A 27509-nucleotide genomic window follows, 5' to 3' on the forward strand; every position below is an offset into this window, starting at 1 on the left:
GAATTTGTTTTCAACTGCACCTTTTCTTTCCAACCCAATTTCTCACAATGCAACCCATTATGACACAATGATCTGAAAAAGCTTTTTATGTCCTTCCTAATATACACAAGGATAATTAGTTCTCTTTTGTTATTCTTCTGTAAGGGTTTATTATTGTGGAGAAGCTTTTGCAAATTGAAAGAGGTTGCATTGCATTCTGAAGGCAGAGCTGTTCTTGCTTTTTATTGTGTAGACATAATTGAACAGAAAAGTTCAGGAGAAAAAGTGAAAATATAATTCATTATGAACTCTATAGGAAGATCAGATTACCACATCTTAATTCTTTTTTAGACCAGCGTTTTATAATCGCAGTCCACAATATGTCAGGTCATGCAATGTAGGTGAAGCTTCATATTAGATAGAAACAAATGTCAATGCAAGTTTTGTTTCCTAACTTTATAAGCATTTCTACTAAATTTATAAATATCACCTTATTTAGTAAATATTCTCTTTATAATATTTACGTAGTTTGACAACCAGTGAATAAATTCAGTGTTAAAGTCTCCAAAGAACTTAATTAACTATAAGTGATAGTTAGATTATTTCCCTCAAGCACTTCCCAAAAGTAGCCTCTAATATTGACCAATTCTATTTTAAGAATTTTAGGGATCTGACTTCTTATATAATGAGCCTGCTGGGTTTCATTTTGTCATTGCTGTTACATTCCATACTTTTAGCTAATTTCCAGTTAGACTCGGAATTAAAGAGCCACTGGCTTGTGTCCATCATTGTTCCATTGTCTGGCTCTGCCTTTAAAATTTCCATCTCTTGGAAGCTGGTGTAGTCAGTCAGGTGCAATTATTTTGCCCCCAGTCTACCATCTGTGGCTTTTTGGGGGGTTTGGGTTTGGAGTATTTTGCCTCTGTTCCTTCTGCCTTACAGACATGAAGCTGGCTCTGTAGATGGTGGAAGAGTGTTATTCTTCCTTCTAGTAATCTCTCCTTACATAAATTGAATTATAATGTATGTTTTGAGGTGAGCCGCTTTGAAGACTTCTAAACCCATATTCTCACTCTTCCAAGGCAGGACCTCAAAACGTGTATGCGGACAAGATAAAGGGCCAGACTGTGCCTGAAAGATGGAACAGTAGATGGTGAAAGCTTCATTGTGTTCAGAAAACCAAAGGTGTTCTCTTCCAATTTGGGAGCACAGAGTTCAATGTCATGGTCTGTTATACAGTTCATGCACTGTTTTACAGTTTCTAGGGCAGTTTCTGTGTGACAAATTCCTTAATTTCTTTGTAGCTCAATGGCCTCTTTATAAAGTGCAGTAACAGAACTTCACCTCAGCGAAGCTTAAGCACACACCTAAATCCTTCCAAGACCATAAACATTGTTCTTTAAGGAGTATTTTTCAAAGGTACTAAGATGTCCAGAGGAAGAACCTCTGTAACAAAACCATTATCTATTCAAAACCAAAAGGCTGTATGTTTTTCTCCAGGTCTTAGGTGTCATGTTTATCCCAACTACCCTTAAAACAATTTTATTTCAAATGGGACATTTTTGTGTCATCACCAGTCTTCAACAAATTAAATCAGGAAGTTAAAAAGGGTTGGTTTTTTTTTTTAAGATTAGAGATTGCTGCTTTTTGAAACATGATAATAAAGAAAATTTCTAGAATGAATCAGTCTGTCCATGTGTTCAGTTTTATAGCTGAATTATAAACCCTTGGGAATATGATGTCTATAACAGAAATGTTTATACACCCTTAACTACAGCTGTGCAAGCAACAGTGCTCCAATACAGCACACAGATTTACACTAGAAAAAAAGAAAATCCTTTACATTTCAAATGTAAATGATACATAAATTTGAGGTACTATTACCTATTATAGTAGAACCGCACATGTGAAGCGCTGAAGCACATGTGAAGCGCTGAACTCTATATATTGTCATTGCTTTTGGTCTTTCAATCCCTTCATTTATGCTAAAAAATTACAGATCCTTTATGCACGGACCATTGAAAATGTATAAATATTTTTGAAGAGGTTTCTTATAAATTAAAAAGCTCTGGTCTTATTTGAGTCAGCCTGTGATGTGATCATAACTTGTGTGAACTATGAAGTCTTAGAGATTGAGGGTTTGTTTTAAGCAAACTGGGTCTTGTTCTTTTTTTTTTGTATTTTAGGAAAACAAATTTCATGCAATGTTCTTGAAGGAAATATGAGATGATAGCAACTTTTTAAATTCAAATCTGTTATTGTACTTATTCATACATAGGAGATACTACAGGGTTTAACTGCTGTTAAAATACAGAACACTCAGTCCATGCCTACAGAATGGATGGAATAGCGTGCCAGTATCTATTCACATTACTTACGCATATATATATATATGCCCCTAAGCAAACACATTCACATCAGTATTAGTTTCCTTGTCCCTCTTTCCCAATCCAGATCTAATTGCCTAAGTTGCAATATAATTGCTTCTTCCAAGCTTTTGGATTTCATTAAGTACTTTCAAAGAAAAAAATGAACTAGCAAGTTTAATTCATTGTTAAATGACAGAATATAGACAATTCTAGTGACTTACTTTTTAAAATGAAAGCTGTGACTTGCAGGGAGTTATGTTACTCCAAGCAGTAAGACTGAGGTAGAGTCAAACATTGCAAGATGCCTGCAAGGATCACCAGAACTAGCAAAACTGTTTGAGATATTCACAAAACCCAGCTATAAGTGAAGCTAATCTTCCTGTTCCTCCCTCTAGAATTAACAGGAGATGGACTCTTCCATGAAAGCCACCAAATTAGGCTCCCAGTCTGAACTGGACAAGCCAGGAACTTTTCAATAGACTGTTGAAAGTCAATTAACTCAGGCAGGTGACACTTGACCCTTGTGAAGGCCTGCACTGGCTTCAGTGCCAGCTTTATGCGTCTCATTGCAGGAATCAGAAAGTTACTCCTAGCCATGGAGGATCCAGCAGTAATGTGGAGTGAGCTACAGGGTCATGAAAGATGCCTGGCATGTCAGAACCTGTATTTCTGTATCAAAGGATGAACATTGATGTATTGCATCCAACAACTAACACCTAATTTTAACTACAATCCTGTTAGATTAAGAGATTTCTCCTCCCTCAGTTAACCACAATTTCAAAAGTAGGTTGGTTGTTTTTAAATGAAAAATGCCTTTGTGCTTCAGTCCAAAACACTGGATTAAATTGATTTGGAGAGGAGCAGATAGAGAAGAAATAATAGAATGGCAAAGTGAGCATAAACCTCATCACATCTTGGGCAAGTGACCATGCTATGAGTTTTAGAGCTGTGGACACACTCCACTGCTAATAAATTAGGATATTGAAAAAGGATTTGGACTTCTGCTCTATTGGTAACTTTTTTCCTTATAACAAGGAAGTTCCTTCACCAAAACATTTTGTATCTTCAACTTCAGTGTGAACTTAGAGGAGGAGATGCTTCAGTCCCCTGCTGATTTATCTCTTGAACTCCTTGGCAATCTACCAACAAGACAGCCGGTTGGTGCCAACAATAAAATTTGGAATTAGTATCAGAGAGAAAACAGCAATGCTGGTGTAGCAAAGGCTTAGCCTTGTTGCAAAAAAATTTTGGTCAAAAGAGAGTGGAGAAAAATTCTAACAATTTTTCTGGTAAGACAAGTTGTTGACATAGCTGTTATCCTGCTCATCCAACTCAAACTGTGTATGCTTTCTTCAAAATATAAAAGATGTTAATCACTGAACACAGTGCTGCCCAAATATCCTGTCTACAAAGATTCTTCATATGCTGAGAAATCTTCTAGTAAATTTTACACAGATGATTGGTTAGGCATGCCTGGTTGACGAGGCAGCCCTTCTGGATTTTGAGCACAATACCTTTAGATCAGTGTCCATATGATGTAAATGTGACAAAATTCAGGAAATATTAAAAGGAAAAAAAAAGGCGGCAAATTCACGTAATTCACATCATTGACTTTTTTCAGTCATGATAATTAAAATATACAACACTATGGTCATCAGCTCACAGCTATGGCCAGATGGCAACAGGGGACGATTATGTGGAAACAACACTCAAAAGTTGATTAGAAACATATTATTTAAAAGTCTCTTATTTGTTATAGTGGAACAGAGAAAACAAGATTCAAAACTGATGGCCCAAAGCAGTAACACAGCATCTCTCAAGGAGCTCAATACACTTGCCAACTGACATCCCCAAGAAGAAAATATGATGCTATACAGTTTCTCCCTATTTACAGGCAATTGGCAATTCAAAAACATTCAAAACTGACAGAAGCAGGAAAGAATAATGCTTCAGTAATTCCACATTTGTACTGTAATTAAAAAGGATAGAGCCATTTTAAGTTAACTATGATAACTTCAGCTTGACATTAATCATATCCTTGAAGAGTCAAAAGAGTAATTACATTAAAAAAAAAAAACACTTACTTATTCCATGCTTGTCTAAGGTTTTTAGGGCTGTACTGTGTAAACCGTTCTGTAAGAAAAAGAAGAGGCACATTCAATTATTTATGCTCAAACCAGGATTTTTTTCCAAACATATTTACCTACTGTCAATTTTCGTCATTTCATCACTTCTATGTAACTACTGCAGCTCAAGTCCCAAGACAGGGAAAGAAAACCAGCATAGGAGCAAATTGCCATACAAACAGGGAGAAAAAACCCTCCAAAACACCAAAACCCCCCAAAAGACCCCAACTTGTTAGAACAAACAAATGAAACAAAGCAAACCATCATGACCTAAATCTCATTTACTGCAGCATCACCAGAAATGGAAATTTTTACAATTATTTCTAAAGTGGTTTTTGACTGCTAGGGAAAAAAAAGAAGCCTGAAATGCAGTATTTTTTTTTTTCTTCATCACAAATACAATTATCTGTGACCTCACCGTCATGGTTTTATGCTTCTCAGGAGGCATAAGAGTAAGTGTGGGTCTGAGTGACACACAGGGACACACAAAACATGATGGCCACATAAGAATCCATTTTTTAAAGAACACATATAACTAATGAGCAGAAGTAACAAGTACAATGACAGTTTATTTACTCAAACATTAAATTCTTAAGTTCAGATATAAGTACTTTCCCTCTCATATCCAAGAAGATGCTTGCTGTGCAGTAGGACTCTAGTTGGCGGCGGAAGATGCTATGAAAGCTGCTGCAGAAGTGATGAGCTCTCTTTGAACAGGAGCTAAGTGCCTCTCAGGAAGAAACAAATGCAATCCAGCTGGAGAACAGAATAACATTTTCCATGAAGCCTCATCGCACTAAAATCCTACTATGTAGACTGGTACTGGCCCTGGCCAGCTATCCTCGTGTAATGTGAAGAAGTCCTAACAAAATACTCCATAAAACCTCAAAAATTAATTTTGCTTCCTCTCCACCCATAAGCATGACATTTAATAGGCACACTGTACAGTTACAACAGTATTTTATGTATATATGCACACACATGCATGCATCTTACTGTGCAAAACAACTGTAAATGTAACTTGCGAGGGGTTGTGTTCAAATTCCTGTATTTGTATACTTTGCTTATTTCAGTTCTAAAGTCATACATACTTCATTCATAGTCCGGTCTAAAGATGCCAATGATACAGTATATACGAAATCCTAGCATCACTGTGGATGACTTTGCTTCTTAGAACTATTTTCTTTTTTTTTTTTCTTTACCTAAAAAGACATATGCAGAAAGTTCAACTCTCATTGACGTCACTATCGGAAGTTTTCAGTCAGTGGTAGACCTGCAAAGTGTGTCTGAGGGCCACTTCACAGGTACAAATTTTGTTGCTTTAACTATAGTGATGCAGTTAAAGCAATGGAATCACTCCCTCTTAGATACGTATGACAGGTGTATTGGAAACTGGAAGCTACATGACTCTAACTAGTTTTAGCACCAATACAAATTATCACTTATGTAATATTGTATCTAAATTTACTCAAATAACTTGGCAAAAACTACCAAATGCTAACTGCATAGTCATACTGTTAAAGACTTTTAGATGTAGATGAACATATGAAACAAAAGTTTGAAAGGTTTTTTTGTGGGTTTTTTTGTTCAGGGTTTTTTTGTGTGTTACCAACAAAACGTTTCCGCACTTGGAAAATATTTGACTACTGTAGATGACCATTAGAGTAGCACCTAGCTGACTTCTCTGTCAGAATGAAGATGTTTAGCTAAGAAAAGAGACAACTCTCAGATGTGCTATCATTACACAGTTCTCAATAAACTAAAATTATTAGGTTGAACTTTTATTAACTGCATTAGAGTGTGTTATAAACCTTACTTTGTTGTTAGGATTAGGATATGGTAAGAAATAAATTATAGGTACATTTTACTAACAGAAAATATATTGCTCTGTAAATATATGCCCCCAAAGAGAATATTCTTATTGTCAATTATGTGCACATTTCTTAACATATTTGAACTCATTTCTGATATGCCTCATTGTTGAAAATACTACCACATTGCTTAGTGTGAACTTGAGAAGCATTTAGATTGAATATCACACTACTGACATTATCCTAAATTTTGTAAATTAGAAGCTCTAAAGTGCTTTCCAAATACTGATAAAGTCAGTTATCCCAGGCACTTAGTAGCTTGGATACTATAAAAATGAAAAGCAATTTAAGCCATTGTAGTAGTTTTTTTCTCTATTTTCTGTTAAGTTTTGATACTGCAATGAGTGCAGAATGCGAGGGTTAAAGATGGGGAAAAGAAGTTGCCGGGTACGTTCACACTGAGAGCAGCAAGTGAAGAGATTTCTTTACAATTCCTGTGTGCACATATTACAACAAAATGACTTACCACACCTGAGGCATCCAGATTAAAACTATAGGAAGTGCCAGTTTCTTTTTATCTCTATTATACATTGCATGCAATGCATTCACTACAGATGTGCCAATGCCTTGGGGCAGGTCTTTAAATCAAATGGGCAAAGTAGTCAGGATCATTATTAGATGCAGCCATGGTTCAGTACCAGTAACGTGGCACTGGGTCAGTGCCTGTGATTATGTCTTAATATCCAATAGCACAAATAAAAACTCAGTCCTGAAGTACATGTTCTGTAGTTAAGTAGTTCAAACATCGAATTGGCATTAAGAGTATGACTCAAACTTACAAGGGAGAGGAACATTACAATTAAAATTCTACCTGTTGTTTACTAATTCAGCTTCTGCTCTCCAGAGGAAAAGCATGAGCTCCAGTAAGGTTAATAGCCAAGTTGCATTGGCCTCAGCAGGACCTGAGCGCACCCTTAAATTTCAATTTACCAATGTGAATTAAAAACATATATGAAAGCAGATACTTAGCCATAAAAACTGGAAGAAAGTAAAGACTTCCTATACTTTATAAGTAAATAGTCCAACCATAACACTGTCCATTCATTTATGACAAATGACTGAAAAATAAGATGCAGCTAGACAGTGCTGCGCAACAAGTCTGAGATACACATGGGAGTCCAGCTAATAAAGTGCAGATTTGCATATTAATCTATTTTGGTGCAGAAAAGTGCTGGGTGGAAAGAGAACTGAACTGACTTGAAGCATTGCTGAAAAGCTAACCTAGACCCGGAGAAAGACAGATTTTGATTTTATCTGTCATTCTGCAATATGTTTTGGTCAGATACTGAGCTGGTTCAAACTGGCACAGCCACACTGACTTCAGCAGAGCTACATCCACTTAAAACAGTCAAGAAGTATCATATACAACATATTTTCTTGACTGGACTGTCAGAGGTTTATTTTAAGCAATTTAAGGTATTTTCACTGTGGGAGGAAAACACAGAGTCAACCACTTGGCCAAATTGCCTGAAGGCCTTAATGTCCAAAGATCTGTTTCAGTTCTGCAAGAAACTGAAAAACTATTGCTATGCCAGATGAGGTTTTTACTGAAAAAGTGATACACTGGAACCAGTTACATAAATGCTGTTATAAGGGACATGCATAAGCAAAATGAACAGACTTCTCAAAGGGATCTTCCTTCTTCACTCACTCTACTGCTCTACTCTAAACTTCATATTAAATAAGTACCTTATACACCATATTTACCGGGCAGGCAGAGGGAAAACTAAGGGGAAAACATGTATAGGGTGAAACCCTGTCTATAGAGAGGCAAATGTTAGTCCCAACTCCTTTATTTCAAACTCCATTTATATGCTGTGTGACTGCAGATCATGGTTCTCCTAACTATTGGTATCAACTCCTTCCTCTCTACTCCAAGTAGATTAGAGGCTTCTTGCTTTAAATTATTTTTAAGGAAAGAAACCACCTATCAATAAAATAGAGCTCACATTTTTCTACACAGTTTTGTGGTCATGCCTCCAAACAGAGTCTTGTTAACTTTCATTGCCAGTACAACTAGATGGGACTACCGTGGGAATTAAGCCCAGCTTTGTGTACATGCCAGGTCCTAAAACTTTCCTGAATTAATCCTTTAGAGAATAAAAAACAGAATAACAAAACCAGCTGATTTTGATTTCAGAGTTGCCAGAACAGAGAAGTAACAATAATCTTGTCCTTGAGCTTCTCCATCATGATCCAGTTTTTTAAGTCCTGAACTGAGAAACCACAATATCACATACCTGCAAACACCAATCTTGCAGGCACAACACAGGCAAAAAAAAAGAGGTAACTTAACCTCCCAACTTTTATCTCATGGTCTCCTGCTTGTGTCTGATTAATGACAGAACTGGAATTCAGTCTCACAATTACATCCCCAAGTTTGCTTTGGAGTTAATTTTTGGAGTGAATGACTCTCACACCCCTGTATGAATGCCTCTGTCCTTTATTGCTAGATGGATTTAATACCACCAAATCTAAAGCTGTACATATCTGACTGACCAACTACATGGAATTACATTTTATGATACTTTCAAGCATATAGCTTTAGTATTTGTTTTTCAGATGCTCCCACTGATTTGATCATAAAAAATAGTAATATCAGTCAGTAGATCTTGACAGTCTGGGAGATCCTGGGAATACTGCAGAATTACCATGAAGGCTTCCCCCAAAAAAGAAATCTTTGCCTGAAATACATTACAAAAGGCAGCAGCACAGGTGATCCAAATCTCAGTCCAACCTTGTGGAAGAAACCCTGTGTAGTGAAAGCTACTACCCTTCCCTCAGAACTGAAAGGCCAACAGGCACAAGCAAGAATTTCATGCAGACGCTGACATCAGCCAGCCACACAACCATCCTCCAGCGCACGCAAGCCACTGCCAGCAACGTGAGGCACACCGTCTTGCTGAGGCAACTGCTCACTCTCATCAATGCTGAGATTAAAGGAACCTGAAAAACTGTACATTTACAGATCAAGATTTGATCTCAGATACATTTTGAATTTTTATACTTCAAATTGTGAGTATATATACTAGAGTTCAAATCTTTTCAGATTATTATTATTAAATTGCTTATTTTGAATAAAAACACTGCTAGATCGACACACTAAGCTCATCTGAAATTTAAAGTAAAAAGTGTGATTTTAATTTCCTTTATGCAAACACTTAAATATTTGCAAATCTTTCAGGAACAAATTCGGGAAACAAAATTTGATCCTCTGCATTTTTATCTCAAATATACAGTCATCATCCTCACTAGCAACCAGGTCTCACTGTTAAGACCTGGCTTTTCATGTGGGTGCTGTGTTTCACCTTTTAATCAAAGGTGATTTGTGCTTATGTGAAACAAAAGAAGAGATTTTTGGTTTTGTTTAAATCCTACACCACTTCCAAGTGTTTACCATTTGCTTCTTAGAAGGCCAAGTTAGCCAAATCTTAAGTGCTGTGTAAAGAGATCCCTACATAGAACCACATAAATGAGAGCAAACATACAGTACTCATATTCCTTACTGGAAAGAAATACCAAGTGCGTGATCTTCCCGTAGCATACCATTTACTGTTAAGATTTCAAAAGAGTATAGAACAGGAGTAGGCTAATATATTACATCCACACCTTCAGAAGCCCAGCCTCAGAGCCACGATTTGCTGTTCTGTGGGTGCTAAACATGACCCACTCATATGCTGAGTGACGCAGTTACACAAACATTCCTGCAGCAGTAAATGGATTTGAGTTACTCTTTGCTTGAGACCTTGCAACACAACTTAATGTCTTGTGTGCCAAGGAAGTTTCTATGACTGTGTTCCACAAACAGTAGCATCCACGAATATTGGAATAACAACTGCAAAATGGAAGCAGACATGAGCAACCAGAGGGAAGAGAGGGAGGAAATTTCTTGAGCTGGTTGATTTGACAAACCTGATGCATCAAAAAAATTATGTTCTTAGAACAACTGCTCCCAAACTGTACTCAGCTTGAAGACTTAGCGGGGAAAAAAAAGCCCGTGCCAGAAAGCTCATCCATTACACCCAGTTGTATTAAGTGGTCTTAGAAATGACAGTATTTCTTATAGAAATAGACAGTATTTCTATTTCTTATTTTCTTTAGACAACCATTCTACACTTACATATGCATACACACTTGTGTGCCCACATATTATACCTACATGCTCTCCACTGCAAACATCATTATCTCCCTGATAAACACGCTCCATCTGACAGCCCTGCATCAAGGGCAGGTTCAAACAGGAGCGAATTTCAGCAGAAGTCACTAGTGAGCTTATTAGCAGACCACTGAAGGAACTACTGGTCTGCTGTGAGAACTGAAAAAATAAGCACTTGCATTTTAAGTAACATAAAACAAGATGAGGGTTTTTTCTCTTTTATCAGTCAGAAAAACACATGAACTATTACACCTTTGCCACGTTTGTCTTGAAAGGACCTAGAATAGGCAAGAAAAGCTACACAAGGAATTAGAAGCAGACTACATTTTGATTTTTTAGCTCCTTTTTAGCACTGTTGATAATCGGCTTCTAGTCTAAACCAAAGAACTTAAAATGCAGTTTGACTTCAAGGCATTTTTTTATGTTGTTAATCAAAACATGCCAGCTAATATGCATTCCTTGATTAATGTTCTTCTCTATTTAAAACCAAATGTGATTAGCTTAAATGCAAATATTTAAACATCATCATAATTAATATTTTGAAAAGTCTAAGGCATGATTTCTTTAATTGGGTTTTCTTTACATTTAAATTAAAAGTCTAAAGTGACTAATGCTGTATTGTGATATGTAAGACTCATATGCTATTCTTATTAAAGATTCAATCCTAAAAATATTTAAATTATATTAACTAAAGATATAAAGACAAGCATCCACACTGACAAGCAAAATTTTCAAGCACTGTTTGCAGCACTAATGTGCAATTAGAGTTTTTACTGAAGTCCAATCACAATTGGAGTTTTACCATAATCATGAGTTAAACTTTGCTTTTTTGTATGTCAAATGTCTTGAGAAAAATGACTTCAATTCCCCACACTCCATCCCCATCCCCTCCCCTCCTGTCCAAAAGCACTTGCTTTAGAGAGCACAGGCTGTGCAAAGAGGAAGGACAGATGCTGTTTACTAGACTCTCTACTGAGCATGAATTGAAAATGTAGTTTTAATAGTCAGCATCATTTAAAGCACTGGACTTTCATATTAAATGGTTCTGCCTTTTAGCAGTGCTCACCTGGCTCCCTGGCATATACAACAGTTACTTCAGATTCAGTCAATTTTGTTCAAAGGATGGTGAAAACACTGACAACTATGTTCCCTTGGGTTGTGGATACCAGAAACTTGAGGAACCACTGAATATTACAATGTTCCCCAAACTAAAAAAGAGGGAGAAAAGTTTGAAATTAATTCTTCTTTACAAACCTCCCTCTCTCCTTTCTTCAAGTATTCAAATTCCTGAAGACTACAACTCTACCAGTCAGCTGAGTGTACTTGGGACTGTTGTCTGGCTGAGACACCATCACTGTCCTGTGTCCACCACTGCTGCACTCTTAGAATCATAGAATGGTTAGGGTTGGAAGGGACCTCAAAGACCATCTATTCCAACCCCCCTGCTACAGGCAGGGACACCCTCCACTAGACCAGATTGCCCAAAGCCTCATCCAACCTGGCCTTGAACACTTCCAGGGAAGGGGAATCCAGAGCTTCTCTGGGCAACCTGTTCCAGTGCCTCCCCACCCTCACAGTGAAGAATTTCTTCCTAACATCTAATCTAAACCTACCCTCTTTTAGCTTAAACCCATTACCCCTTGTCCTGTCACTACACTCCCTGATAAACAGTCCCTCACCAGCTTTCCTGTAGGCTCCTTCAGGAACTGGAAGGCCACAATTAGGTCTCCCCGGAGCCTTCTATTCTCCAGGCTACTTCCACCTCCAAACTCCAATATAGGAGGTGGGAAATTCCTTCTTCTTACTGGGGGTGGTCCCCAGCCCACATGAACTCCCAAACCATTCCCAGGAATTAATTGTTTGGAAGTGCTAGTTGCCACGAGCTAAAGGCCTGCCAGAGGCTGCTCTAACAGTTTTAACAGCAGAGACTTCCACATCGTCTGGGAACATTTGCTGGTGTAGCTGTAACAAACAAGATATCGATTCAGTGTGTAACAAACTGTTGACAGGCTTTGGTGAAACTCTATAGGAAAAACTGTCGTGAAAGTCTGAAGAGCTGTGTGTCCTCATATACAGTATTTCCACAGGTTTCTGCCAAAGGAGTTTATTCTCTCAGCCCAGCCCTACTCTAAATGAAGACTTAATCCTTTGAAAAAACTTGGCTATCAATCAGCTGTTAAGATGCATTTCTAAACCAAATCTGTATTTGTTGATCACCTGGGAAGCAAAACAGAATTCCCAAGTCAGAACACCAGCTCTGCAGTGGTTTTGTCAGTCACAAACTCGGGATTTTTTAATAAATCCATGAAGTATCTGTCAATCTCTGGCAAACTCTGTGTTATGCAGTATTTCCTACAAATGCTGTTTTCTTGCTCTAGTTTCTGTTTTGTCTTCTGCTTTCTCCTTAAGGAGAGTCACTTTCTCTTAACTCTCTTCATCCTGACTTTAGGGATTCTCTTTTAAAAATCTGTGCTCAGCAGATGTTTCCATTGTCTCATAAAGGCACCTTTTCAGGTGTATTACTTTATATTATATCTGATTGTCTGTTGAACATAGTGAGGTTCAGGCTCCCACACCATCAGCCCAAGATTAAATACTTAACTATCTATCACCTAGAAATAGTATTGTAAAGAAACTGAGGCACAGTGAACGTTACAAAGCATTCTCATGTTTTCTCCACCTTCCTTACAAGTTATTTCTTCTTGACTATTACCATCTCTTCATGGACACCATTGCCTTATTTATCTGCTGTCGTGACCATTTCTTACCTTCTCCCACATTGCTGACTGACAGTACCTTCTGATAAATCTCTAATTAACTTCTTAGGATGGAGTTTATGTAGCATCAGTCCCAAAAAATAATTGAGAATGTAGGAAAAGTGAAAACTTAAGTGTAGGTGTTGATATGAAAGGCTTATCTTGCTCAATTATTTGGACAGGGCTCTGATCCCAGGAGAAATGGCTGGAGGAGAAAGGACAGTAAGACTCCAGACTAAGAAAAATGGGAGATTTAATGACAATGGAGAGAATAATACACAAAAATCAGGAGGAGTTGAGATTGGTAAGGAAGCAGCTTGTTTTGGAATACTGCTCCATCTCCACTCATGGAGATGAGACATAGCAGATGCCTGCTTTCATTTCTTTCTCAGAGATATTGGTCCAGCGATAGAATCAGTGGTTGGACCTGTTTTAGTGCAGCAAATCCTCGTTTCTTAAAGTATTGAAACAAAAGAATAAATAGTGAAAACACGTTCGCCAAGCCATGTGTCAGAGGGTCATGGTCATAATGTACAGTGTCTCTGTCCAATAACCTGTGACATGGGGCTTCTAAGCTGCATGAAATCTCAAGATTTTATTGAAACAACAACAACCTCTATTCAATTTCCTCAAACTGCCTTCTTATTTGAGGGCAGACAATTTACTTTCACAGTGATCCTGAATGGCTGGCTTGCTTTGGTGATATGTGGGTACAGGAAGACCCACCCAAGACTATAGCAATCATAACAGCTTCAAAGTGAATCACGGAGGTAACCTGAAGTTACCAAAATACTTCTGAAGTATTTCAGGATTTTCAAATGCAGTTTTTAGATCATCCTTAAGTAATTTACTTCGCAAGATGTGTGCCCATGTGAGTCTGTACATGTTTATACATCTGCAAACGCAAACTGAGAGCACTGAGGCTGAGGCACTGAGAAAGCTCAAAGAACAGGCCAACTTTTAGCTTCAAATATCTCACATATTACTTAGAGTATTTGTAAGATGGAGAGTAACCAAAGATCTCAAAGCAGGCAGATAAAATACAAGTTGCTTTCTCACTTTTTTAATGGGAAAGCAAATTACAATTGTTTTATTTTCACAATCACAGGCTGTTAAAATCAGTAAGGTTAGGGGTTTAGAAGATGTAGAGCCACCCACAGCTAGCCTTAGGAACACATTTCTTATTCAGCTGCAGAAATGTTCCCGCATATTAAGAAGTCAGAGATCATCGTTGTTTATGCACTGGCTACTTTCCATAATAATCAGACCCTTGGTCACTCCAGTGGAGAGGAGACTAATGCCATGTTTTTCAGCCATGTTTGTCCTAGTAAACTGTGATTAGCTCTCTGCAGCACAGGACCATGCCCTATGAAATCACAGCATGAAAATTAGTCATTTAAGTCTGTATGCAAACAAGAAATACAATGAAATTTTGTTTCTACTCCCAATAGCCTTCCCAAGTCCACAGTCATTTACTGTGCCCAGCAATTTTTTAACTATAGTAACTATTTATTACTGAGACTTTCTGTTCAAATCCCATTGTTTCATGTTTACACAACTCAAGTCTACAGCATCAAAACCTTGCCTGAATGGATGTTGATAGCCTCATCACCAGTGCTCTCTGCACTTCTCAATTTATCATACTTACTGTTTGCAGCTATTGGTCTTAAAGACACGCAAAGCACAGGAGTTACTTAACCCCATATCATCTGTATTTAAATGCAGTAATTTCACATATCTTAAAGAATAATGGAATTGGTTCAGATTTGGCAAGACACTTCAGGTTCTCTCCTACATTCTCCTGCTAAGGAAAGGAAAAGTTTAAGTCATCCTAAATGTATTAATCTAATCTAAGAAAACCCCTAAGCATTAATCTCCATTTTTGCTCCAAAACATTAGGAAAAAAGAGTCTTTCAGTCTCATACACTGAGGAAATTTTCTTTAGGGTGTAACAACGTCAGGGGAGGGGAGCATGGCTGGCTGAGCATCTGCAGAAGAGGACAATGCAGCCCTGCCACAGCTAGAAAACTTCTGTGCACAGAATGGCATGAAGGAAAGTATTTCTTTAGGAAGCGACAGAGATCCATGACTGAACAGCTCCAATGACCTTAATGACACAAGCAAATTGTGTAAGTCCAGCCTAGCCTGCAGGTCACAGCACTTTGTGCAGAGCCTGCTTTAGATGCTGGTATCCCAGTATGATCCCTGAGGCTGCATGTTTTGCTGCTTTAATCATTCCACACTTTACCAGCATAAAGTCCAATTACTCAATTAATTTCTAAAATCAGCAAATAAAGTACCATAAGACAAAAAAAATTCCTTTTACCAAGGCCATGAAGGATATGGGGTGGTACAAAGGGAGTGCAGAGCATAGTATGTGTACAGAAGAGGGCTTTTTCCTTTGGAGTGCTCTCAGACCTCCACAGCGTATGGGAATTCAGGAGCTCAGAGCTTTGCATTAACAGGCCCTAGAAAGATTAAATAATTGCCAGCTAGGATAATAATTACTCTGACTTGCAAATCTACATACTTCACAGAGGTGGAAAGGATCCGAGAGAGCAAAGAGCACACCACACAGAAATGGTGAAAATACTGAGTGACCAAGATGTCTTGGAGGCATCTTTTCTCCTCTCCCCATTCTGCATTTGTATAACTATCATGTATTCACAACTAACAAAATCCATACTCTGGGATGGAGAAAATAAAAGCAAGTCTAACACAATGCCTGTATAAAAATTAGATTTAATGAAGTGCCTACTGTGGATTTATTTGCTGATGTTCTTCTGCGGTAATAAACCCACGTCCCTTAACACACTCAGAAGCCAAACAGAAAAAACAAACCAGGAAATTTCTTGGCTGCCATCTACTGTTCAAAACTTTTCTTTGTCACACAGAAGAATAAAAACAAGAACAAACCCAAAGAGCACTCACTAACATCTCCAGGTTTTCTCCTGCCCTTTACTATTCTTGCATAATAACAATGCTGTTAAAAACCACTATCTTTTTGTAAGGATTCTGTGTATATGCTCACCTTTTAATCAGTACCAAGAATGAGAAACACAGAAGCTTGCAAACTTAACGACACATCAATTTGGGGAAGAATACCGTTGTATTCTTAGTATTTCAGTGAAAAACTATACTTGTTAAAACGGTTCTCTCTACTAATTCACTAGAGAGTCATTTCACTATACAGCAATAAGACAGCACTAGGACTGAGACTGAAAAGCAATGTGCAAGAAAGCTGTCTGTCTTCCTTTTTCTCGAGGCTTTGTGTTACTGTCAGGATTAGCCTTATGATATATTTGTTTATTTCTCTTATTTTGAGAGCTGCCTAGATCTCCTTGTTCTTTTCAACTCCTCTGCCCCATCTCCTGCCTCTTTGCTGCCCCAAAGCAGCCACTATGATCCTGCAGATCTGACCAATAAGGCAGGCTGGAATGACAAGGGAATCTTCAAGTCCAACCTATAAGATGACTTGGAAATTAGATTTAAATGACATAGGATGCCAGGTTGTCACAGTTTATGACTAAAGCTGAAGGGACTATCATCTGCACTAAAGCAGAACCGGGAGCTTACTGAGAGACCTTAGGCCTGCAAGGAGGAAAACACCTGAAACTGGATTCCCAGGTCAATTCTGTCACTCACTTCCAGCCTTTAGCCATATGGTTATAAACTGAAGGCTCATCCTAGTAAAATATACTGGGAGCCAATTAAGTGCTTCAGCTTAAAGCATGTAGTAACCTCTTTACCATCTCGACCAAACCGACTCACAGCAGGTCCAGTGAGTTCAGGCTGCTCAGGCCCTGTCATATCAATTCTTAACAGGATGGAGATGTCAAACCTCTCTAGAAAACCAGTTCTAGTATTTCATCACCCCCACCAGACATCACATCTCCTACTCATTTGCCTGCCTGGCATGTTTAAAAACCAGTATTTCTAAGATCCCCACTCAAAAGTTCACAAGACTACATATAGTACATATATACGCATAAACATATATATAGCATAACGAAGCTGACCATGTACTTCTAGTCTCTGGGGAACAAACTGCTCCCTCTTACACAAAGGTATCAGATGGTGAAACAGCTTTTCAAGAATGGTTGTAGAATATGACAACTTCAAGTACAATGCACATTAAAAAATTGAGCCTCTGTAGAAAGGTACTAACAGATGATCTGGCAGTAACTTCAGCTTTCACAAAGTATTTTCTGTACTCTTTAGTTTCCTCTAGTATTCCTCCAAGTTCAGGGTGGTCTGCAGAAAAGTAATGCTGACTGGGAATCAGCCTACCAGCAATTGGAAAGGTACGATACTCAGTGGCTGAGGAATGTTAGCAGCTCAGGGCTCATACTGTACATAAACAGGAAAAATGCAAAAGAAAGCAAAGAAATTAAACAAAACAAAAAAACCCACCCTGAGCACAATAAAAAGTAAGAAGCTAGAAAAAGTGCATTATGGTTCGTGCACTGCATACCAGGTCATTTTGAAGCTTGTGGGCGGGATGTAATTTTCTGTGTCCTGTTCTTCCAGGAGGAGAATTTGGATGAACTTGGCACTTGAACCTACCTGGTTTGAAATGTGGTAAAGAGTGGACTCCAGGCCACGTATCTTCGTTTGGTGTTCCAAGTACCTGTGCACAAAAAGAGAGAGAAAAAAAAAAGAAAAGAAAAAAACCACACATTGCTTTAATGGAAAAGACATAACAAGTCACGGCATTGCATAAAGCCACTCCTCCAAAGAGCTCAATGTACCTTACAATCTAAACTTTAATAGGCTTAATGATTGGGGGAAGCAGGGCAGAAAGGGGGTACAAAAAGTTTAATGATTACTGTGGTTTCAAGGTACCAGTGGAGTCAGTAAAGCACATAACGGTACTCTGTTCCTGTCCAAATGCCTATTTAACCAATATATGTTAAAGCTACTTTCCAATGACAAGTGTCAAGCTAAATCTCAGAGTGCTAGTTTTACAGAGACTAGATATTTTAGCTTAGAAATAATTTAAATCCCTGTAAACTTAAATAAGATGAACAGGTACCCAATAGATGCTATGATAGAAAATTTGCATAGATATTGAAGCAGATGACCAAGAGCATGGCATGAACAAGAATGCACAGCGAACAGTTGTCATTTTATGTGGATGTAGTACACATTAAAAAGAGTATATTTTTAGGAAATATGGACTTTATTGACTCAAGCATTATGCTTTGTTTCTGTTCGCTTCAACTGTCCTCCTCCTTGGAGTGTAAACCAGACCAACCTTCAGCAGTAAAATTTTTAACACTTCTCACGTGCATCTTATACCCTCTGCTCACACGAAAAGTTCACCGCCTGTGTCTTTGGCACAAATAATAAGTAAATTGAGAGAACTGCTATAATGAGTTCTCCGAAACCTGGTTTTGCTTCTTAAGACATAACTGTCAATGATTGCTTTAAGTGGAGCTGAGAGGAACACCTAAATTAGCAGCTCTAGAAATGCATTTCTGAATGAGTTGTGGAATTTGATATTTCACTAGCGGGATCTTTCTTGTTACAAATTTACACCCAATTTCTAACATGAATGAAAATGCTAGGGAGTGTTTTCAATATTTGTTATAAACGCAGGCCCTGGAATAAAAGACTGATATTCTAAAGTGAAAGCATTTCACACCAGTCTGGTGCTTGTTTTGCATTGTCATAAATGTACAAAACCCCCTGCCAGCCCTGCCCCTACCTGCACTGCAGATCTCCTGAATAAATCTTTTGGACCTGCATACCTTGAGTCACTGTGATATTCTGTGGTCACTTACATCAGCACAAAACAAGCACAAAGTTAGTGTGAAAAAACTTTGGTCCAAGTATGTGAAGGTATATGACACTTCAGGGCAGGCTACAAGACATCTGTTCCCAATCATCTGGAGCTGAAGAGATTTTTTTGTTCTGTCTGCTGCAATATACATATGGATTAAGAGCATTAAAGGAAGGACCACTCTAGAATATTTGTTGCACTTCTTAATCTATGTAAACATTTGTTCATGTCAATAAATTCAAGCTTAAAAAAAGTCTTAGAAGCAAGGCTGGGAAGCTAAAACACCAAAAAAATTTCTCTTCTGCTCTGCCAGGAATTTATTTCATAAAATTTAGAAATTAGCTTAAAAACTTGAGGCAAAAGTAAGTGATCTCTTAAATAGATAGAATTCTTAATTACAAAGTGTGCTTTATGACTCTAGGGCCTCAAATTTGTTAAGCAATTTACAATACTAATGTGTTTCTAATCTAAGAACATTAATGCAAAGATGATCTTTCCCCACCATTGAATACAATAAGCAAACAGACCAATTTAGATTTAGTATGATCAGTAGGAGGTGAAAGCAGAGCACCAAGGTGTCAGAGAAACAAAGATGACAGTATCAGTTCAATTAGACTGTACATGTTCATGCGGTTATTTGGATATGCAAGTTCACTGATTTTATTTGGAAATACTGTTTGTAGGGCATTGCTTTCAGTGCTTGTGAAACACATCTTAATCGGCATTTGAATAAGATAAACCTGGCCCTGCAACCCTGATTCATCACAACACCCATATTCATTTCATTATTGCTATTAGGGAGAGCACAATTCTCTGATTAAACATAGAAGAAGAAGTTAGGAGACGCCGTTGGCACTATGTCATGATTAAATCAATTTGCAAATAACTTTCACCTGCCTTCTGTATTAATCAAGCTCCTGGCGCCAAGCACTTTCCAGACCAGGAGAGGGAGCCCGCGGATAGAAAACAGAGATTCTTGCATCCTCAGTTTAAGAAATATGATCCTCAACTTTGCAAGCCCTCTTACAAAATCAAAGGAATATTCTCTCATGAAACGTTATGAATATAAGAAAATTAGCCACATCCTTCTAAATGTCTGTTCTTAATCATCTCTTATTTTAGGTGAGACATAGGCAGCTAAGGGACTGTACGGATGAATATTAAAACCAGCTAGCAAAATCTGAAACTTCCAATGCAAGGTAGATTATTTATCAGACCAATTTAACGTAGAAATTGGAGCTAAGAAATGGATTATTCTGACTTTCAAAGTAACATCAGGTCCAGTAACAGAGGGCCTGATGCGACATCACCTTTGTAATGAATCTAACGTGACTCACTATTTTTTTCACTAGTTTCCCAATCATTTCTTTAATAATATTCCAGCACATCTGCTGCTACAGCGTTTAAGAGCCAGCTACAAACAAGTTCTGTGCATTGGAGTACTCAAACCACTTACAATATTTATACCTGCTGTCAAGGGTAGTAGTCAGGCTAAAAGCAACCAGGGTTTTCTATCAACTAAATGCCTGCCATTTTTAAGGTAGGGGCACTTGGTAGTTCAGGCGAGGATCCAGAATAGTGTATTTTAATGCATTTTACAAACACTATAAAGATCATCCTTCTTCCACACAATTTTGAACACACACAATACAGAAATTCACAATATGTGGCTATCAATCAACAAACAAGGAGGAGAAGGCAGCAGTAAAACAACTGTGGGTTTGGACAAGACGAAAAGAGTCACTGCCCACAGGTATGTCAGCATAAAGAGATTTGTAAGCATCACTTGCAAAGTGATGCTGCTAAGCAGCAATCAGTCTTCTTATTTTGATGAGGTGGGACTGGGCAAGCCAAAGCAATGAGTTTTGACACCTGCTATAAACAAAGCGAAGTGGAGTTCACCTGCAGCACCACGGTGGAGAAGGATCTGCCTTGTTTTGTGTCTTAGAAAAGAGAATTAATGGACCAGCATGGAAAAGGAAAGCAAAGGAGGAAGGGAGAACCCAACAGTCTTCTAGTTTTATTCCCAAACAGTGTCCCTTAGCAGCTAAGACTGATTATCCAGACCAAACCACTGACAACATCTTACCATCTACCTCATTTATGAGAGACTCAGCTGTAGCAAACCACTGTTTACCCAGCGAGTGCTGGGGAGCAAGGCTAACCTTACAGCAACCAGCGGAAGATACAGGAGACACAGCAGCCTGGGACAACAACTGAACACCAGGAGCTGTTATTTTATGGGTGACCTCCTAGTCCAGACTATCCTTTCATGGTCCACCACTTCTGATCCCAAGCATGCCACCAAGAGTTCTGTCTCTTCTACATTTTAACACTTTCTCTTTCCATGTGTCTCTTTTTGTGTCCCAAAACCATGAAAATAACTACCTCTGTCATAGCAATCAAGCTTCAATATTGGAAATAAGTTTTTATTTACCATTGAGAATTATTTGAAACAAGACTAACTTGTTTGCTTTCTTTACTGATAATTTGCTTCTCAGTGAGGTAAACATTCAACTTGCATGGTTTGATATCCTATTTTTTTCATGGAATTACTAACACAAGAATAATCTACAGTTCTCAAATTTGGATTTAATATTTTCCAGGGACCAGGATGGGTATGGTTTCTGTAAAGAAAAGGCCAAAACCTACTCGGGTTTTGCTCTTCCACACTACATACAACTGTAACATAAACCACTCTGGGCTCTTTTATTCCCTAACAAATGAGAAAATGACCTTCAAATTCAGGATCAGATTCTAATCTAATTTGTAGGGCAAGAAATCTATTTATATGAAAATAACAGATTTACAATACATCAGGGTACAGAGGGCCAAATACCGTTACTGCCAATTGACATTGTTATGGTTTGGCAGAAAGTTATGAAAACAGAACCTGCTGTTCAAATCTCCATATAACAGCATCATATAGAAAGATTTCCCAGCAAATGCAACAAAAATGCCTTAAGGTCTATTGCATTGCCTTAATTTTTTAATTTAAGAAAAAAAATGTTTGGTTTTTTGCATCTGATTTTACAAGGACTCATCATTCCCCTAATTAACGTGCTTCCTGGTATCCAAGGGAGTCATTATTTTACAGTGAGCATTATGCCACTCTATCAACACAATCAGTCATGTTGTCCTGTATTCTGTTTTGAATGCAAAAACATTCCCTATGACTGCCATGTAATAAGGTCATTCTGGGTAACAATTTGTCCAGCCATGTAATAAGGTCATTCTGGGTAACAATTTATCTGGAGAAGTCATCTGAATCTCTTGCAAGATGAGCAGCAGTGCAAATCTTTGCCACCAGCTCTTTCCCAAGTGTTGGCATAACTAATAAAGAGCAAGCATTTTCATTTGCACTACAACTTTTGAATATACAAAGCTGCATATTACTGAAATGATGCTTTAACCCTTGTTAGATCTGATGATCTTCAAGAAAGGTGATGGTCTGGACTTCAACAAGACAAAGAACACGCAGCCTGTGGTATAATTCAGGGGTTCGTAGCAACAGAGCAGAATGAAAAACAAGATCAGCATGCAAATGAGCTGCCTTTCCTTAGACAACATTTATGGAAATCAGGCTAAGCAATTTGCTGAATTTTCAAGTTTTTTGACATTAGGTCAACTTGATGAATAAACAAAGTTTAGTCAAACAAATGTCAGGAGAGTGAATCTTTTTTTTTTCTTCTTCCTTTAATAAAAAGAGGTTTTTGTTGAAAAATGCCCTAGAATTTTAACTAGGAAAAGTTACAAGCTGCATGTAAAAATGTTTTCTTATTTTAATTTTCCTTTTAAGGATCATCAGGATTTCTGTTTTGGTTTTCCTACTTGCTGTGTAAACATACTGCATTCAGTGAGTTCTTGGCTGTGATGTACCAAGGGAGATTACAGCTGTCTGAGGAACTGAACTTAATAAAAAGAGGAAGAGACTAAGTACTGCAGAGCCATTTCCAAATCAGTAATCTCTCTCTTTTGAGTAAGATTTGGAAGTTTCAGATGTTGTTTTTCAACAAAAATTTGCTATAGTCTCCTAAAACATACATTTATAATGAAGCTTTCAACTTAGTCAAAAACCTAGGTGTCCTTTTCCTTTTTGTTAGAGGAATTATGTTACTGCTTTAGCTTTGGCTCTTGAGGAGAGTTCCGGGGTTTCGCTACGGCAGCTCCATCACTCCCAGAGCCACCTCTGAACATGGAATGTCCCATCTGGTCTGAAGAGAAGTTTATGTAATCATTCTCTCTTGCAGTCTGTTTTGGTGCTAATCCATTTGCCCAGATGATCCAGCTATTGTTGCATTCCCCTCCTGAGGATTCACTGTTCAGTAGATCTTAACCAGATCTTCCGCAATCAGGGAAATCAGACATATCAGCTGATAATGTCAGTGAGCACAAAGTATGTATAGGAGTGAAGACCAAAGGAGGAACTTTGTCCTTCAGCTTCGCATTTGGTCTTAGTATAACAAGTTGAAAAAAAAGTCAGCAACTATTTGTGTATTATGCATGCTGACTCAGAGTCTGCTGACTGACAACTGCAGCGAGGCTTCCTTCGACTCTGCTGGGCACGATGGATGACAGCTGAGTGTCAAGTTTAATATTCAAAAGATAGAGATGGAAATGGAATCGCCTCAATGCCAGTTGTTTCTTCACATCAGGAGCTTAGCAAGTTCAGTTTCCATAAGGGACAATAAATCTATCAGTTTGTGTAATATACTTACATCTTTGTTAGATAAAGGTCAAATACATTTTAACTTTGTGAAGGTTGTGGGTGTTTCACGGTTTGCACCTGCATTGAAAAAGTCACTTCATTTCTTGCTACAGAAATGTCTATCAGCTAGATGGCAACAATATATTTATTTGGATTCAGGAAAAATAAAGACCATATGCCTTTTCATAGGCATATGAGATTTAGAATATTGAAGCGTTACTTCATTAAATGAATGGCAAGAATTATGTATAGTTCTTAAACCAGGATTTTGCATCAAATCGAAGTTAAAACAACTGAAGTGAGACTGTGTGATCAAGGCAGTCTCATCCCATGTAGAAAACATTCAAGGCCTTGTTCAGAGCCTGAAAACTGTATTTTAGTAAAAATGTTTTTTCTTACACAGACAACTCTTTCTGTATTTTTTTTCAGTCAACTGTCATCAAAACATCCCTTCTTTATTCTTACAGGTAAGAAAGAAAATACCAGCCAAATAGAGATGCGACATATTAAGGACACAGAAAACAAAGTAAGGTAACTCGTATGATTCCTTTAACACAAAAGTGTTAAATAAGTCTTTACAGCCCATAACTCTTTACAGACACAAATCAGACATCCAAATTCTTATTTTTAATTTAACATATAGAACAGGTTGTATTTTTTGCTTTCTTATGTCTCTGTAAATGCTGTCAAAGTCATTAAAAAAACCCAACAAAACTTGCAGTGATGATCTGTGGTAGAAGGAAAAAGAAATTCAGCACCACCATTTTATTGCACAACAGTAATGCGTAGTAGAATATGTTTAACGTGAGCTGCATTCACTCAGGACATTACATCAGAATTACAGATGTAAGAGAAAATAAGGCTGGTTAGAAAACAAGCTGATTAGAGTATTTCTTTTGTAAGTTATTTTGTGAATGATATAAGCTTTGTCTTAACAAAAAAAAAAAACCACCAACCAAACAAAAAAAAAGCAGCAAGGTATTAAGTTCTTTCAAGAGCTCTAAGAAGTACCTGCTACACGGACAATGAGTACAGGACACAACAGCAACAAAAAAGAGAGGTATCCCCCCCTCACCAAACCCATAACCTTGTTTCTGCTGTGCGTAAAGTGATGCTGTTTTGTGAAAAAACCAGAAGTTACTGAGGCTTATTCACTAAGGCGAAAAAAGAACCAGTAAGACAAGAATGAGGTTCACCTACAGCAAAAGGCTGACGCTCTCAGCCATCAAGTGGAATATCGTCATTCCATTACACGTGGGTAATAAAACCACTTGCTTTGAGCATAAGGAGTGGTTTATGATGAAGCTGGCTTGAAAAACATTTAGGTAATGTGCCAGTGTGGATGAGGGAAGCAAAACATGAAATTACTATCAACATTCCCACAAAATTTTAACAACACACATTAATTAAAAGAAATCAAGTTCCACTAATATTTGCGTTTTAGTTCTGTCAAGGATGAAAAACAAGGTACTTGAAACAGTAAAGAACCCAACTGCTTTTAACTTCCTTTCCCCATAGAGCAAAAATACAAAGTCGTCTTGCTAGGAAACCTTTTTAATATGTGATTTTTCCAATTTTACTTTGTGTATATAAATGACATTTTCGTAGCTGCCTGCATTGAAAAGTTAAATTTATCCCAACACTGTTTCCACGCTGTTTGCAGCACAAGAAAACAAACTCATCATTCCCTTCATACCCACGGTAACCACAGCTGCCTTTTTGAGGGACCCTGGCAGAGAGAGACACCACTGCAACTGTGCTACCATGAAAACGATGGGGACTGGTGACTTCATAAGCACGCTTGGCTGCCTTCGCAGAGCCGGGCTCTGCCTACTCTCTCTGCAGGAGCTGGGTGCGACAGCTGGGAGGAGGAGGAGGAGAAGGAGGAGGAACAGAGAAGGTATCACACAGACCCAGCACTGCAGACCATCAGGACAGGATTAAATGAAATCGCTAGCCTTACAGCAAAGCACTACCGAGGTTTGAGATGTCAGGTTCCTTAACTGCTCGGTCAGGGGAGAGTTTTCTTTGTTCCGAAAAGGACCTACTAAATACATACTACACGTTGAATCACAGAAACTGCTCTGTCAATGAGATGACTTTTAGAAACTAATTCTGTCCATAATCCAATCTAAGAGACAGCAACACCAGAGTCATTTAATCTAAATTTCACAATGAGAAAAAAGCAAATGTGAAACAACTGGTGCTGGGCTGTAGCATCCTCTTCCTACAGGTAGTTGGCACATCTCATTGTAATGCCCTATTTTAACAACTTACGGCTTTCATAAAGGTCCACATGGTGGAAGAAACTGGTTTTTTATTTAGCTGATTCTTACTAAAACATGTCTGTGAATGAGACGAATGATAAAAACACTAAGAAAACAGGATTTGGCAAACTTATTTTGAAAACAGAGGGGCCTATGTTGTAGAGAGAGAATCTGAAATTAGCAGACGAACTCCTGACGGAGACTCCACTTTCCCTCAAACCAGTGCAACCATGCAGCAATTTAGTCAAATTAGAAGTTAATTAAAAAGTGTAGTTAGTACATGCTAAAAGGAGACACTGTTTAGCTCCAAAGTGACAAGAGGGCTCCTCTGTGAGGGATGCTCCATGACGAAGTGGCTGAGGCAGCAGAACTGAGAACCTGTCCCTCCAGCTTTCCCAGCCACCTGTGATGAGGAGTCGCCTTCCATCAGCAAACTATCCCATCATCAGAATAAAAAAATCCTGATGTTAAACTAGACTTAAGTGTCTCTGATATCTGCTTTGGAGCTGCAGAAACTATAAAACACCTCAACAGGATGAAACTGATCCTGAGTAAGAAGAGAATTTGAAAGCTTTTGTAGAGCTCGAAACTGTGGATCGGGAAAAGACTCGGAAGAAAACTCATGCAGAAGACTACAGCTGACCTCAAGAGATTTCTTTCCCCTTTCTCCAAGAAGGCAAGTTTGCTCTTTTTTGCCAGACCTTGTGAGCTCTCACATAAGGTTACAGGGTGGGAATGGAAGATCTTGCATGCGACGAAGCAGCTGGAAGGCCTCTTCCGTACCATTTGGGAACAAACAGAGCAGTTTTCTTCACTGCGAAGGAGGACAGCAGTTTTCTGTCAGAAGGACCCCCTGGCTCACAAGTCATGCTTGTTTACATATCCTTTAAAATCTGCTCTGATTTACTCTATACAGAAAGGTATATACTCTACATTTCAGATTTCCTATCCTGTTTGTGCTGTAAAGCCTTTGGAATAACCCACCCAAACAGACAGTCCCCTCCTAAATACTCTCTTTAAAGATTTATTTCAAGCTTTTTTTCTGACTTTTTTCTTTAAACTGAAAAAGGCGGGGGGGGGGGGGGGGGGGGGGGGGACCAAAAGCTTGTGAGACGTTTTTATGAAATGTACTTCCACAAGCCCTGCTGTGCTGGCTCAGCAGCTGGCTCATTTGAATTCCAGGTATGCACCACACAGGGATTTTTTGGACACGCTGGCTTATCGGAAAAGCAATGCTGCTTTTGGATCATAAAGCTGGCTTTATGGTCTTTTTGAAGACCGTAAAACTGGCTCGGTTAACACCCACGAATTCCTACCGAGTGTTGCAGTGTCCAATCTCATTGGCACGGGCAAAGCTACACCATTGCATCAGGATATTGCTTCAAGCTGCCATTCAGCTGAAGAGCTTATTTAAATAATTAACAGACCAGGTTTATGCACCTTCCTATGAATCATCATAAAAATAGCAAGGAAAACATTTTTATTTAAAATA

General features: G+C 38.2%; 1 protein-coding gene across 5 annotated transcripts in view; it reads right to left on the reverse strand.

The window, feature by feature from the left end:
• The window catches only part of CDK14 (cyclin dependent kinase 14), a 320956-nt gene that overhangs the window by 88216 nt on the left and 205231 nt on the right, over nucleotides 1–27509 (reverse strand). For all 5 annotated transcript variants that reach the window (XR_012834151.1, XM_075746221.1, XM_075746218.1 and 2 more), the window contains 2 exons: nucleotides 17824–17887; nucleotides 4433–4481 (listed from right to left, as the gene is read on the reverse strand). Coding sequence is in view for 4 of the 5 variants with exons in the window: in XM_075746221.1 (XP_075602336.1) it covers nucleotides 4433–4481; nucleotides 17824–17887 (113 nt within the window). In the remaining variant the exon portion in view is untranslated. The remainder of the gene's footprint in view (nucleotides 1–4432; nucleotides 4482–17823; nucleotides 17888–27509) is intronic.

Source organism: Balearica regulorum, chromosome 2, assembly GCF_011004875.1.
Source record: "Balearica regulorum gibbericeps isolate bBalReg1 chromosome 2, bBalReg1.pri, whole genome shotgun sequence".
Classification (NCBI taxonomy): domain Eukaryota; kingdom Metazoa; phylum Chordata; class Aves; order Gruiformes; family Gruidae; genus Balearica; species Balearica regulorum.